The following is a 15401-nucleotide window of genomic DNA, read 5'->3' on the forward strand; positions in this document are numbered from 1 at the left end:
TGTTTATTTTGTAGGGTAAATAATTGTTTAAAAATAATATATCATCAGAATTATGAGAGCCTTTGTTACAGGTATTTTTACAAATCCTCAGCAGTACAAAGCAAGCTAAAACCAGACACTGGAGCTATATGTAAGGCTAACAAACTGATGATTCAGTATTGAAAAAGTTAAACAGTAGACTAGAGATCATCAGCTGTGTATAGCATTTCCCAGATCCCCAGCAGTAATCGTTTGCATTCCATCCCCACAGCAGTACGGATGTGCACACGGTGGCATCGCTTCTCAAACTGTATCTAAGAGAACTCCCAGAACCTGTTATCCCCTATGCAAAATATGAGGATTTTCTTTCCTGCGCCAAATTGCTCAGCAAGGAAGAGGAAACGGTGAGTTTTCTGCTTTGATTGGGATTTATATAGATAGTGGTGTTTTGTAATCTACTTTGGTTTTGGCAAAGGTTCTCTAGTTTTTGCATCAGCTTTCACTCTTTGCTAGATGCACATCTTTGAACCATATCAGGATGTCTTTCTAATGATGTAGAATCGTAGAAGTGTAGGACTGGAAGGGACCTTGAGAGGTCATCTAGTCCAGTCCCCTGCACTCAAGGAATGACTACATAATAACTAGACAATTCCTGACAGGTGTTTGTCTAACCTGTTCTTAAAAACCTCCAATGACCGAGATTCCACAACCTCCCTAGGCAATTTGTTCCAGTGTTTAACTACCCTGACAATTAGGAATTTTTTTTTAACATCCAACCTAAACCGCCCTAGCTACAATTTAAGCCCATTGCTTTCTTGTCCTATCCCCAGAGGTTAACAAGAACCATTTTTCACCATCCTCCTTGAAACAACTTTTTATGTACTTGAAAGCTGCCCCCCCCCCACGCCTTCTCTTCTCCAGAGTAAACAAACCCTTTTTTTTTTTCAGTCTTTCCTTATTGGTCACGTTTTCTAGACCTCTAATCATTTTTGTTGCTTTCCTCTGGACTTTCTCCAATTTTTCCACATCTTTCCTGAAATGTGGTGCCCAGACCTAGACACAATATTCCAGTTGAGGCCTAATCAGCGTGGAGTAGAACAGAAGAATTACTTCTCTTGTCTTGCTTACAACGCTCCTGCTAATACATCCCAGAATTATATTTGCTTTTTTTGAACAGTATCAGCATTGTTGACTCATATTTAGTTTGCGATCCACTACAACTCCCCAAATCCCTTTCTGCAGTACTCCTTCCTGGGCAGTCATTTCCCATTTTGTATGTATGTGCAGTTGATTGTTCCTTCCTAAGTGGAGTTCTTTGCATTTGTCCTTATTGAATTTCAACCTGTTTACTTCAGACCACTTCTCCAGTTTGTCCAGATCATTTTGAATTTTAATTCTATCCTTCAAAGCACTTCCAACCCCTTTCAGCTTGGTATCATCCACAAACTTTATAAGTGTATTCTCTATGCCATTATCTAAATCATCGATGAAGATCTTGAATGGAACCCAGAACCAATCCCTGTGGGACTCCACTCAATATGCTTTTCCAGTTCGACTATGAACCACTGATAACTACTCTCTGTGAACGATTTTCTTTGTAGGTTATCTTTAAATGAAATCTGTGGTTCACATAGCAATCTAAATAGGCATATGGGAATAAAAGAAACACTTCTCTACCTATATAAACTGCATACCATTGAATTATGGTTAGAAGTGTCTGCATTGGGATAGAAGAGTTCTATCTTGTATGAAAGAGACTTATTTTGGGTCATCTAGGCTGTCATCCTCCATTGTAACAGGACTGCTCTTATTAGTCCTACCCAATTCCTGTTTCAGTCAACAGCAAACTATTGATTTAAGTGGGAATTAACTGGGGATAAAATTGTCGTAAGTCAGAGTCCATGGGATTTAGTCTCTAAAATTTTCGCCTTGAGTCCATTGTCATTAAAGCATCACTCAGAGATATTTGGCAAGTTGGTCTTGATTAACTCTGACATCAGTTACTCTAGCATTTATCTTGGAAACATGCCCCATTGTCTAATGCGTCTTAAAGATATAGAGACAGATTTCCAACTCTGTTCTACTGGTGTGAAACTTGTGTAACAGAATGAAGGATTTGACCGATTATATTTTCCCTACAGTAATTTAAGGCCAATATATCTTGCTGTGTTGAAGCCTCCTTTTTACACCCCTCTATGTACTCGTTGGCAGTTAGTATATGATGTTATCTCTCAGTCTTTTTTCTCAGAGTGATCATTAATAGTTTTGTTCTATTAATTTCAGCCCATCCCTCTAATTTTCCAAAACCATTCTACATTTTAATCCCTCCTACAAAGTGGTTGACATCCTCCCTGTTCTGAGTCACCAGCCAGAATTGATTCTTTCCATCCCCATCCACTAAATCAATAAGGATCAGATGGAGGGTTGGGGGTTAGATGTGTGGAGGAGCATTTTGTATTAGGTCTAGAAGAGTTTGAGGGGAGCTGTGTGTTCTGCTGGCTGTTCAATGTTTTTGTGCGTGTAATTTATGGCAGGGGCACCTAGAGGTTTGGATAAGCACTGCTGTTTACTTTTGTTTAGTCTGTCTATCTGTCTAATTGATCGTACTGAACTCAGTACCAACTGCAGCGGAATCCCACTTGAAACCTCCATTCAGCTTGTCATCACACTGCTAATAGCTGCTCTGTGTTCCATTCTTTAATTAAATGTGTCCATTTTATAGTAGCTATGTTTGTATAGTTTCTCTGAGAACATCACATGAAACTTTTTATTAAATGTATTTGAAAACGAGACTTCAGTGACTGTGTGAACCTAGAGCCAGTTCTTGCCATGTGATACTGGCAATGTGAGTGCCCAATGCTAGAGACTATAAGACATTTTTTATCCTGTTGTAATGCTGGCTTAGCCATCTGATTGTTAGATCTTTTGACTAGTTTTTTAGTCTTCTATGTTGGACTCTTCTACAGTGCAAGTTACAAACGATGCCGCTATTCATCTAGATAGCTGTTTGTCTTATTTCCTTTTGAGCATTTGCCCAGCAAACATTTGCAGTATCATGATCTTCCCATCCTGAGTTGCACTTGTTTTGCTGACCCACTGAAATCAAACACCCTACAGTGGCTGGCAAAGCACCAAAGGCTGAATTAAAACAGCATCCAAATGCACTGGTGGCAGGAGCTTAGCCAGAGGCTATTTCCAATGGACACAGAAACCAAGTTCACATTGTTCAGCTCTTCTGAACCCTAGTGAGAGGACAGACTGAAAGAATCTTCTGCTTGTCTAATGCTAGTGCAGACCTTGGGAGCTAGCCAAAATGTTGCTTTGTCCAAATGAAATGGATACTACAGGCTAGTTGTCAAGGTTCCTTCCCCACTCTGAACTCTAGGGTACAGATGTGGGGACCTGCATGAAAAACCCCTAAGATTATTCTTACCAGCTTACGTTAAAAACTTCCCCAAGGTACAAACTTTGCCTTGTCCTTGAACAGTATGCTGCCACCACCAAGCGTTTTAAACAAAGAACAGGAAAGGAGACCACTGGGGGACGTCTTCCGCCAAGCCCTAAACCCCCTTTCCTGGGGAAGGCTTGATAATAATCCTCACCAATTGGTACAGGTGATCACAGACCCAAACCCTTGGATCTTAAGAACAATGAAAAAGCAATCAGGTTCTTAAAAGAAGAATTTTAATTAAAGAAAAGGTGTAAGAATCACCTCTGTAAAATCAGGATGGTAAATACCTTACAGGATAATCAGATTCAAAACATAGAGAATCCCTCCAGGCAAAACCTTAAGTTACAAAAAGACACAAAAACAGGAATATACATTCCCTCCAACACAGCTTATTTTACAAGCCATTAAACAAAAGAAAACCTAAAGCATTTTCTAGCTAGATTACTTACTAACTTTACAGGAGTTGTAAGGCTGTGTTCCTGATCTGTTCCCGGCAAAAGCATCACACAGACAGCCCAAACCCTTTGTCGTCCCCCCCCCCCAGCTTTGAAAGAATCTTGTCCCCTCATTGGCCATTTTGGGTCAGGTGCCAGTGGGGTTACCTTAGCTTCTTAACCCTTTACAGGTGAAAGGATTTTGCCTCTGGCCAGGAGGGATTTTATAGCACTGTATACAGAAAGGTGGTTACTCTTCCCTTTATATTTATGACACTAGTGATCATAGTTTATCTGGATATTTTTAACAAAACAGTTGTTTTACTCCATTTCCATAAGTATCTTCTATTTATTTCATACCAAAATCTCAACAATGTTGTTGTTGTTATTGCTTTATTTGTTTGCACAGGGGGTGAAGGAATTAGTGAAACAAGTAAAGAGTCTGCCACCCGTCAATTACAATCTGCTGAAATATATCTGTAGGTAAGTGCTCCTGAAAGATTATCAAACAGGTATTTATTTCTATGCCCTAGAAGACATTGCTGTCTGTCTGGGTGAATATATCTCAAGAGAAGTTTAACAAAGAGAGTCAGAGTACTGGTACATTTAACCTAACACAATCAGAGGTTTGTTTATTGTATTACTAATTACTAACTTACTAATTATAGTTGTACAGCTGGGAGTAGGATTAATGAACAGCCCACACCCAGCATGAAAGGCAAGGAAATATAGCTGGAAAAAGGAATATCACCTTCTACCTACTTTTGTAAGGGGAAGCAGGGCTATATTTGCAGGTCACTTACCTGGAGAGCAGCTTCTGTTGGCCTTGGTGATTCAACAGCTTATGGGAGTCCTGGGTTAAAAAGGTCAAAACACCAGAAGGGTAAGGTGGTATGTGTGCATGGGGATGTGAGATAAAACACGGCCTCATAACAGGTAATGTTTTGATGTAGTTTGCTGCATGTTAATATCTGTGACGCTCCCAATGGTGTTGCAAGATCGTGAGTACTAACCTCAGGCAGACTGTTACACACGAGGACACAAACCCCAAACTGGTTGTAAATTCCTAACTTAGATTTCACCAACTCAGCGCAAATTCCTCAGGCACTTCAACAGCTTTAACATGGAGTCACAGACAGTCCTTTTGGGTATTCAGGTTTCTCTTGCTACCCAGGTGAATATATCTCTTGGATAGATAGCCATAACACCAGGAATCACAGCAATATTCAGGTTACTCCTAATTCCGAAAGACCAGTCAGTTACCCCAGGTCTGTTGTGCTTTAGGTCTCACACCAAAGACAATGCCTATAACCAATCCTATAGTAAACTATATGACAATTTATTAAATAGGAAAAGGAAAATAAAGAGTTATTTGCAAGGTTAAAGCAAGCAAATATAGACATATGAATGAGTTATTGTCTTAGGTTTCAAAAGGTAATACAGGCTTCTATAATCAGTAAGCTCTAATTTGTCTTTTTAGGGCTAACCTAGGCTAAGCAGCTGGGGATCTCTTGCTTATGCATAGAAGCAAGTTGGTTCCCCTCCCCCAGAATCCAAGCAGCATGGAGTTCCTTAGCTTCTTTGGTTTGGGGTCTTTATCCTCCTTCTGCCATGTGCTCTGAGCTGCAAACTCAGCTGATGGGAAGAGTCCCTTGCATGATTCATCTTCACAGGGAGGAGAGCACAGTAATAAGAGACTTTAGTCCATTTCTTGATGGTTTCTCAATCCAGGTGTGGGAGTTTCCAGTTGTAAGATACATCATTACCAGATAGGTTAGGGTTGGGTCTCCTCTTTTGGGAGATGCATAACAATTTCTCAAATATTACCCACTCAAATATTATGTTACAATATGGAACACATATATTACAAGTAAGATTAATGCATGCAGTAATTCATAAGCATTCAATAGAGTCTTAACATTTCTAATACCTATTTTATCAATATTAACCCACAAGTGAGACAGATACATTCCAGCCATGTATATGTTAGTGTCCAGTTCAGACATGGGGACCTTTTAATGAGCTGGCACCTGGGCTGCCAGCATCACAGTATCTATGGATTTTGGTAAGACACTGAATGTTATATCAAGAATGTATTTATCAATTAAGCTTTAAAGCTTTTCATATAACATTATGAGAAAATATCGGGGTTCTATGGGGAGGATAAGAAAGAAATAATTTCCCATTTTCAATTCACTTGGGGTAGCAGCCAGTAAGCTGTGGAGAATGGGAGGCCTAACTGCGACAGCAGGTTTTCAGAATTTTTCCCCCACAATCATTCTAGAAATGACAACCCCCAAAATAGCCTTGGTTTGGGTTTGAAAAGTCACAGGACAGCGCTTCCTTGGTTAAAGGGCCTGTATGTCTTGTTACAGTAAGATATGCAAAAGCTTCCTTCCCTGGAAAACTTACAAGGTACACTGGATAAGAGCTCAACTCTGCTAGCTCTAAGGAGCATTATGCTCTAGAAAACTTGGGTACATTAGAAAATAAACCCAGGGACCTCTTTCAATCAACTGGCAGAGGGTACAGCGATACATAAGGGCTGCAGGTATCCCTTGCATCTGGTATCTGTGGGATGACATGAATGGACTCTAATGAAAGCCTGTGTCGCACTGGCATAATCATTGTGAGATGTGTGGTGCATAACATCTCAGAAGGGGTGTGCATGGATAGAAAGGAAAAATGTTCTTGTAGTTAAAGGCAGGGCACACGTTGATAGCATGCCTCGAGACAATTCTCTAGACAGGAGGCAAGAGACCCTTCTCTCCCAAACTAATCTTTGTATAGCGTGTGTCTTACAACCACAGTCTGTTAGCATATTAAGTCATATGTTTAAGGAAGAGCTTGCAGGGACTTCAAAAGAAAATTAACAGGAAAAGGTAAACAGCTGGAGATGAGGGAAGACACTCTTTTCAGTGAAGATCAAAGGTCTTTCTGGTATATGTTAGGTGAAAAAAGACCCCCTGGCATCCTTCACCGAGGAAGTAAACTGACAGAGGGTTTGCTTCATGAAAAATGGATCCCAGCCAGACTTGGCTGAAAATGCTGGGAAGAACTTTGGGTGAGATAAAACTTTCTTTAGACAGGAGGAAATCTTGTTAGTTAAATTTAGGCCATGGAGAAAGCATGTTATGATTTTTTTATATATAATGCATTTTTCCAGCATTTTGCTTGCTATCATAGGAATCTCTGTTCTTTGTTAAATAAACTTATATTTGCTTTCTCTGTAAACGTATCTGAGTGCTGTGTGTTAAGTGGAGCTGTGTTTTAAGGCAAACTAGTAAGCTGGCATGTAGTATTCCTTTGGAAACAGTGGGCCTGGTGATTCAGTGAGTATCCCATGGAGCAGGGGCTAGATGCTGCTGATGGATGCTTGGAGGACTCAGGGGTTAGTGTATGCCTATCGCTAACCTGTAAAGTGAGGTCTGGAGGGGAGTGCTTGTGTTGCCAGTATCCAGGGGTGTCGAGCCGATTCCAGGCAGGCAGAAACAAGGCTCTCTCATAGACGTTAAGCTTAGAAGGGACCATTGTGATCATCTAGTCTGACCCCCTGCACATTGCAATCCACAGAACCTCACCCACTCCTGAAATAGACCCCTAACCTGTGGCTGAGTTACTGAAGTCCTCAAATCATGGTTTAAAGACTTCAAGTTACAGAGCATTCACCATTAAAACCTGCAAGTGACCTATGCCCCATGCTGCAGAGGAAGGCAAAACACACCCAGGGTCTCAGTCAGTCTGTCCTGTGGGGAAAATTCCTTCCTGATGCCAAATATGGTGATCAGCTAGACCCTGAGCAAGGGGGAAAGACCCACCGGGCAGATACTTGGGAAAGAATTCTCTGTAGTAACTCAGAGCCCTCCCGCTCCGACGTGCCTCAGAGCCCTGGGTACCCTAGGGAGCATCACAACTACTGCCATGTTTTTCCAAGCCTACAACAGTGCTGACCTTTAAAAAAGAGTGGTGACCTTTAAAAAACAACTAGGAAATGCCATACAAAAAATACAGTAAGAGATCATCATCCACCTTTCCCTTTTGTGATCTTGGTGCTCACTTTACCCCCTCTATTTCACAGATTCCTGGATGAAGTCCAGTCCTATGCGGGTGTAAACAAAATGAGCGTGCAAAACCTGGCTACTGTATTTGGTCCCAACATCCTGCGCCCAAAAGTGGAAGATCCTCTGACCATCATGGAGGGTGAGTTAAAGGAAAATCATAAACAACCTTAAAACAGGAAGAAGGAACTTCTTTAGATTCATCAGCAGTACATTTTGGGTGGTCTGATGTCAAAAATAACTTTTGCCTGTTTGTGTGTAGACACAACTTTTCTTCCACTACAGTAACTTAAAGTAACTGCTCTGCTGAACATGCTGCTGCAGAGGAAATTGAAATTTCCTTTGTAGTGCATTGACTTTGCCTCAGACACTGTAGCACACATGACTTCCTTAAAGTGTAGCTCTATTCTGAAAACTGACTGTAAAAAATGGCAACTTCTTACTCAACAGGTCTGTCTGAGGCCACATAGAGCACAGCAAGGAATAGAACCCAGCTCTCGTTCATCCCAGCCAAGCACTCTATCTACTTGGCCACATTGTTCCACTTATTTGCACCTTGGGCAATCCTTTGTCAGGAACAACATTTCATAGGGCCTGCTGTAATACTACAATGCCACTTTTACTGTCACTTTTCAGAGTAGAGTTTAAGTAGTAAATATTATGTTATGGAAGTGCCCAAAGACCCAGTCTTGATTACCTTTCTTGATGAATCAGAAATCCAATGCTAGAGCATTTGATTGACAAATTTTACCAGTAAAGAGGTAAAATAACTCAAAATCTACATATTTTCAGCTAATTTTTCCATATGTTTAAGCATCTACCATTTTTTAAAATCTTCTTATCACCCCCAATCTGTTTTGCACTTTAGAGAGAAAGGTGCTAGCTTTGTGCAAACCAGCTTGTTTTCATGTTGCAAATATTCACATTTGAACCCCTGTGTTTTTGCAAGAATTAAGTCTGGTACAAACTTTCACAACATCAGTTGGTGACATTAAGGCCTGTCCTGTGGATCTTTTATACACATTACTCTCAGAGAAGACCATTCTAGCTGTGTGTTTGGAAGGATGCCAGATACAGCTGATAGCATTTTACTATGAACATGGCAAAAAAGTCACCATGAGCAAAGTCTTGAAGCTGCTCAAAGGACTTTTGCCTTTTTTATGGTGGAACTGCTTATTTTTTCCATCTGGAGACTGCACATTCGTTTCTCAGAAACCAGCAGGAAAATACAAAGGCCTGCACAGAACGCCTCTCTAAAAGGCAAGAATGGAATTTTTCTTTGGGTTTTTGTTTTGTTTTATGTTTTTCTGCTGTCTCTGAAAATTTCCCCCACAGACTTAGAGTTCAGTATGATGTCACCTTCTGCAGCCCTTTATCCTCCAATACAATGAGAAAAATTGTTCACAGCAATCCTCATCTAATGCTACCAATCCATAGGGCAAAGAGGGGTCATGGTGTGAAGAATCCAGTGTGGGGCTAAAAAGGTATCTCAACACCCTTTTTAAAAAAGTCCACCGTCCTTTAAAGAATCACCTTCATTTCAATTGCTGTCTGTTTTTTTCAGTTTCTATTTCACTTTGTATCTAATCTTTTGACTACTCAAAAATTACTATAAATGAATTATACTTGTACGGAGATATAATATATGCATGAATAAAGAAAGAGGTTTGTGAAAGGAAGCTGACTTTTTCCCACCACTATTTCTTATGGTAGACTCAAAGCTGTTACAAAGCAATGCAGATTTTCAGTATTTCAGAGCAAACGAACAAAAAATGTTGACAAGTCCCCGTGGCAAACTGAATTTTTAGTAGATGTATTTGAAGGAAAAAAGCTCAAATATTCAAATGCAAACTGTATACAATTATATTGGCCAGTGGGAAGTTATTGATTAAAAGAGCAGAGCATGCCACTGAAACATTTCTAGAACTTTAAAATGGTGTTTATAACCAACCTGACCTCATTACTGGAAGACTCTTACTACTCCCTAATAGGGTTCTGTAAAATATATCTATAATGCAATGATACATCATTATTTACCCAAGTCTAGTTCCAAATGATAGTTCTGTAAATTAAAGTGAAGTTGTGTGGTGTGTGCACTTTGGGTTTCTAGAGAAGGAACATTTATTATAATGTGTTGCGAAATGGAGTGCTGTGTGACTTTAAGGTTGTGATTTATGTGTTACCGGCAGCAGATTACACATAGCGTGACAGCATGACACACTTTATTGGCCAGTCACAATCTCATCTCTGAATGGTTAAAGGTTTTTATATTAAATATCTCACACAGCTCTGATTGGCTAAAAAGTTAATGGGCCAGAAACCCTCTCCTCCTTCAATCCCTTGTATTAGACTGGCTAGTGCATTCCCAGCCTAGGAGTCCATTTTTAAAGATGTTTGGTATGTTGAGCTTAAACTCACTTGTTACAGTTACATCATTCATCTTATTATTATTCTTAATCTCTCTGTATGGTCCCAGTGGTTTTCAATTGCAGATATTGTCTTGGGATATTTGTTTTAGTTCCCCATGATAATATCTCCTTTAAAACATTCTCGGCTGCTACGTGCCCTAATATTGAAGTAAGAGATGTAGGGAGCTCTTTTCCTCCCCGGCACTGGCTACCTACATCGGCAGGCTCTTCGCAGAGGGAGAACATCTGCTAACAGGAATGAGCAAAGTCTTGGCTCTGCCCCCACGATGTTGGCCAGTACACCAGAGCCAGCGCAGAGTGGGTAGGAAGGTGCACTAGCAGACACACGGGCTGATTTTTGTTTCTTCCTTGAAAAGGGGGCAATACAGAACTGATTGTGGTGTGGTGATTTGGAGCTAGAAAGAGGAGATAGGCATGAAGGTTGTAATAGCAAATATTAAATGCTTAGGTAAACTAAACTACATATATATTAGTAAATGCGTAAATGCATAAATTAAGTGTATATTAACCAGATGCATCTTTATGAAATCTTTAAAGATCTGTTTTAAAAGAATGTTTGTTCACTTCTCAAATGAAACTACCTCATTAATGATCGTTCATTTGCCATCCTCCAGGCACGGCAGTAGTCCAGCAGCTGATGTCAGTGATGATAAGTAAACATGAACAGCTATTTCCCAAGGACACAGACTTTCAGACAGGGGAGGAGGTGTGCAATAACAACAATGAGATCCAGAAGAAAATGGTCATTGGTCAGCTCCAGAATAAAGAGACCAATAACAACAAGGAGATAGCGGTGAGAAGCTGTTCTTGGGACACACCTGAGCCTCTTCAGAGGGGCAGCATGGACAATGGGTCTCCCACCGTGCTGCCAGGGAGCAAGTCAAACAGTCCAAGGAACAGCATTCACAAATCTGATGTCACAAGAAGCCCACCTCTCATGGTGAAAAAAAACCCAGCCTTTAATAAAGGCAGTGGCATAGTCACGAATGGGTCCTTCAGCAGCTCTGTGGAGGGCCATGAGAAAACCCAGGCCCTACCAAATGGTACCCTGCAGGCCAGGAGAACATCATCCCTGAAAGGTTCAGTTACTAAAATGGGCACACATAGCATGCAGAATGGAGGCGTGCGAATGGGCATTTCAAGCACTGATGCACACAGCAACTCCCTTAACAGCCGAAACCTGAGCTGGATGCCCAATGGGTACGTCACGTTGAGGGACAGTAAACAAAAGGAATTGGTGAGTGATTCGGGCCAGCATAACAGACTCTCCACCTATGACAATGTCCACCAGCAGTTCTCCATGGTGAATTCAGATGATAAACAGAGCGTAGATAGCGCCACCTGGTCCACATCCTCTTGTGAAATATCCCTACCCGAACACTCCAACTCCTGTCGGTCGTCTACTACTACCTGCCCTGAGCAAGACTTTTATGGGGGTCATTTTGAAGACTCGGTGCTAGATGGGCCACCACATGAAGACCTCTCCAACCAAGGAGACTATGAGAGTAAAACTGACCGAAGAAGCACGGGAGGACGCAGCAGCCGGGCCACCAGCAGCAGCGATAACAGTGAAACATTTGTTGCAAACAACACGAGCAACCACAGTGCTCTGCACAGCCTAGTGTCCAGCTTAAAGCAGGAGATGGCAAAACAGAAGGTGGAGTATGAAACAAGGATAAAGAGGTAAGGTGGTGTATCTCTGGCATAGGTGCTAATTATATAAACGAGAGGCAGAGTAATTCTCTTATGCTCCCATGTCTCAGTGAATCCGAACATAGGAATTGGTAGTAGAGATGGAGAAACTGCTTGGATAAAATAAGAGCCCACCTGAACCGTTCCCTCCTAATTCAAACCAAACCTGATCTGACAGTGGGGAAAAAAATCATAACTTTTTCTTTCCATGATATTTGCTATTTGCATATTTGCATGTGCCTCATGTTCTCAGCCAAGATCAGAAGGATTGGTGTAGCATGAGAATCACTGTTTTCAAATTGATGGCCTAAACCTAGTAAGCATGTAAAATCTCACTGAAGAGTCTGTTTCCATAAGATCCCAAGCCTAAATTTGCTGATCTAAGAGGAGTGGAGAGCTCACACAAAGGTTTGGAGAAAACTTCCAGATGTTAGGGTGCCCATCCAAATCAAACTTTTAACCCCTTTGAGGATTGCATGGAAGTAGCTGACACACTGGAGCAGATCAGTGGCATGTCGAATGCAATATCCTGCATTCAGCAGTGGCTTGCACTAAATGCGTCAGAGGCTAAAAAAAGCTAATGGAGTGCCCATCTTTAAAAAAGGGAAGAAGGAGGTTCCTGGGAGCTACAGGCCAGTCAGCCTCACCTCAGCCCCTGGAAAAATCATGGAGCAGGTCCTCAAGGAATCAATTCTGGAGCACTTAGTGGAGAGGAAAGTGATCAGGAACAGTCAGCATGGATTCACCAAGGGCAAGTCATGCCTGACTAATCTAATAGCCTTCTATGACGAGATAACTGGCTCTGTGGATGAGGGTAAAGCAGTGGACGTGTTGTTCCTTGACTTTAGCAAAGCTTTTGACATGGTCTCCCACAGTATTCTTGCCAGCAAGTTAAAGTAGTGTGGGCTGAATGAATGGACTATAAGGTGGATAGAAAGCTAGCTAGATTGTCGGGCTCAACAGGTAGTGATCAATGGTTCCATGTCTAGTTGGCAGCCAGTATCAAGCGGAGTGCCCCAAGGGTCGGTCCTCAGGCCGGTTTTGTTCAATATCTTCATTAATGATCTGGAGAATGATGTGAATTGCACCCTCAGCAAGTTTGCAGATGACACTAAACTGGGAGGAGAGGTAGATACACTGGAAGGTAGGGATAGGATACAGAGGGACCTAGACAAATTAGAGGATTGGGCCAAAACAAATCTGATGAGGTTCAACAAGGACAAGTGCAGAGTCCTGCACCTAGGACGGAAGAATCCCATGCACCGCTACAGACTAGGGACCGAATGGCTAGGCAGCAGTTCTGCAGAAAAGGACCTAGGGGTTACAGTGGACGAGAAGTTGGATATGAGTCAACAGTGTGCCCTTGTTGCCAAGAAGGCCAATGGCATTTTGGGATGTATACGTAGGGGCATTGCCTATGAGGGATGTGATCGTTCCCCTCTATTCAACATTGGTGAGGCCTCATCTGGAGTACTGTGTCCAGTTTTGGGCCCCACACTACGAGAAGGATGTGGAAAAATTGGAAAACGTCCAGCAGAGGGCAACAAAAATGATTAGGGGACTGGAACACATGATTTATGGGGAGAGGCTGAGGGAACTGGGATTGTTTAGTCTGCGAAAGAGACGAATGAGGGGGGATTTGATAGCTGCTTTCAACTACCTGAAAGGGGGTTCCAAAGAGGATGGATCTAGACTGTTCTCAGTGGTAGCCGATGACAGAATGAGGAGTTGGTCTCAAGTTGCAGTGGGGGAGGTTTAGGTTGGATATTAGGAAAAACTTTTTCACTAGGAGGGTGGTGAAACACTGAAATGCGTTACCTAGGGAGGTGGTGGAATCTCTTTCCTTAGAAGTTTTTAAGGTCAGGCTTGACAAAGCCCTGGCTGGGATGATTTAGTTGGGGATTGGTCCTGCTTTGAGCATGGGGTTGGACTAGATGACCTCCTGAGGTCCCTTCCAACCCTGATATTCTATGATTCTAAGTGAAAAATCTCTCCAGTGAACAGGGCCAATTGTGCCAAACTGAACTATTGGGGAGAATTTCATTCTGATCCCAGTTTATGCCCTCAAGTTAGACGACTGGTGGCCCTTATATTTTAATTTAACTAGAGTAGCTGCAGATGCCATCTGTATTCATATTAAGTGTTCAGTCTTTTTTAATCTTACTAAACTATTTAATTTAATAGGATCTTGCAGCAGTGCATTCCATAGATTAATTCTATTTGCATAAAATGATTTCCTTTTATTCATGTAACATATTTAAGTGTGCTGGCACTGAATGACAGATGCAAACAAGGCTCTTTTTAACTGGTTGTGACTTTGTAACAATAGTTGTGGAATTTCTAACACACCTATACTAACTGAAGTCAAAAGCTGCAAACAAATCAGAAAACCATTTTTTTTCATTTTCCCAGGAGTATAATAGGATTTGAGTGATTGTACAATTTAAAAAATGTGGCTGTCTTACAAAATTACTTTGTCACCTTCCTTAGATTTAAAAATTCCATTAAATTATCCATGATCCAAATGGGTACAAATATCCTGTTGGAAATGTTTAAACACCACTTTTCCTGAACATGGGCTCAGTATAGAGTTGAGCTGAGTTTTGCTACCCTACATGTTAAGACCAACATGGATACCAAGCAAAAGTAGCAGACTGGATATTTGAGAGCACTTTGGAGGAACAATGATAATGCTAGTGTATTAGGAGAAAGGTTATGCATGGTGGCTTTCCAAGTTCTTGGCTGGCTTTATATTTAGAACCGCACATCTTTCTCCTTCATCGGTGGGTACAGAGGGCCTTGCTGCAGTGGAACCAGTAAGGTCCTGCTGCATGGGCAGGATTTTAGGGTTGGCAAGATCCATTGTGCCACATGAAGTGCAGTTCCATGATCGCTTCCAAGATGGCTGTGTACAAAAGATCCCTGAGGGAGGAGCAAGCATCAGGATCAGGAGTGCAAGCTATTGAAGGCCACATGAGGAGATGGGGGAAAGGGCTCCATGGACTACTCTCATTCCTGAGGCCAGAGTAGCTCTACTCCCATTCCACAACCTGGGAAGGGAAGGGGATTCCTCTCACATGCACAGATGTTCCCAGCACCCAGTACAGCTGCTTGGGCTGGGTACCCAAACAGGATTTGCCTGTTCACTTCACTGAAATTAAATCAAATGAGGCAGGAGGGAGACTTTCAATAGGACTTGTGCGCCTCACTCCCTTAAGTGAGTTGGATAATCTCCCCCATACCTTCACTACCTAAAATGAATTACACTGTTTACATCCAGAAAAGAATTCTGTACTGTTACAGAAAACACTTTTGCCACTATTGAAATGTTGTAAATTAAAATGGTTTACTTGGGCTT

At 41.6% G+C, this 15401-nt stretch overlaps 1 protein-coding gene across 2 annotated transcripts in view; it reads left to right on the forward strand.

The window, feature by feature from the left end:
- The window catches only part of ARHGAP24 (Rho GTPase activating protein 24), a 351857-nt gene that overhangs the window by 331117 nt on the left and 5339 nt on the right, over positions 1 to 15401 (forward strand). For both annotated transcript variants that reach the window (XM_077814995.1, XM_077814994.1), the window contains exons 6-9: positions 251 to 383; positions 4274 to 4347; positions 7943 to 8064; positions 10966 to 12034. In XM_077814995.1, the coding sequence (XP_077671121.1) occupies positions 251 to 383; positions 4274 to 4347; positions 7943 to 8064; positions 10966 to 12034 (1398 nt within the window). The remainder of the gene's footprint in view (positions 1 to 250; positions 384 to 4273; positions 4348 to 7942; positions 8065 to 10965; positions 12035 to 15401) is intronic.

The sequence above is a fragment of the Eretmochelys imbricata genome, chromosome 4 (genome assembly GCF_965152235.1).
Source record: "Eretmochelys imbricata isolate rEreImb1 chromosome 4, rEreImb1.hap1, whole genome shotgun sequence".
Lineage (NCBI taxonomy): Eukaryota > Metazoa > Chordata > Testudines > Cheloniidae > Eretmochelys > Eretmochelys imbricata.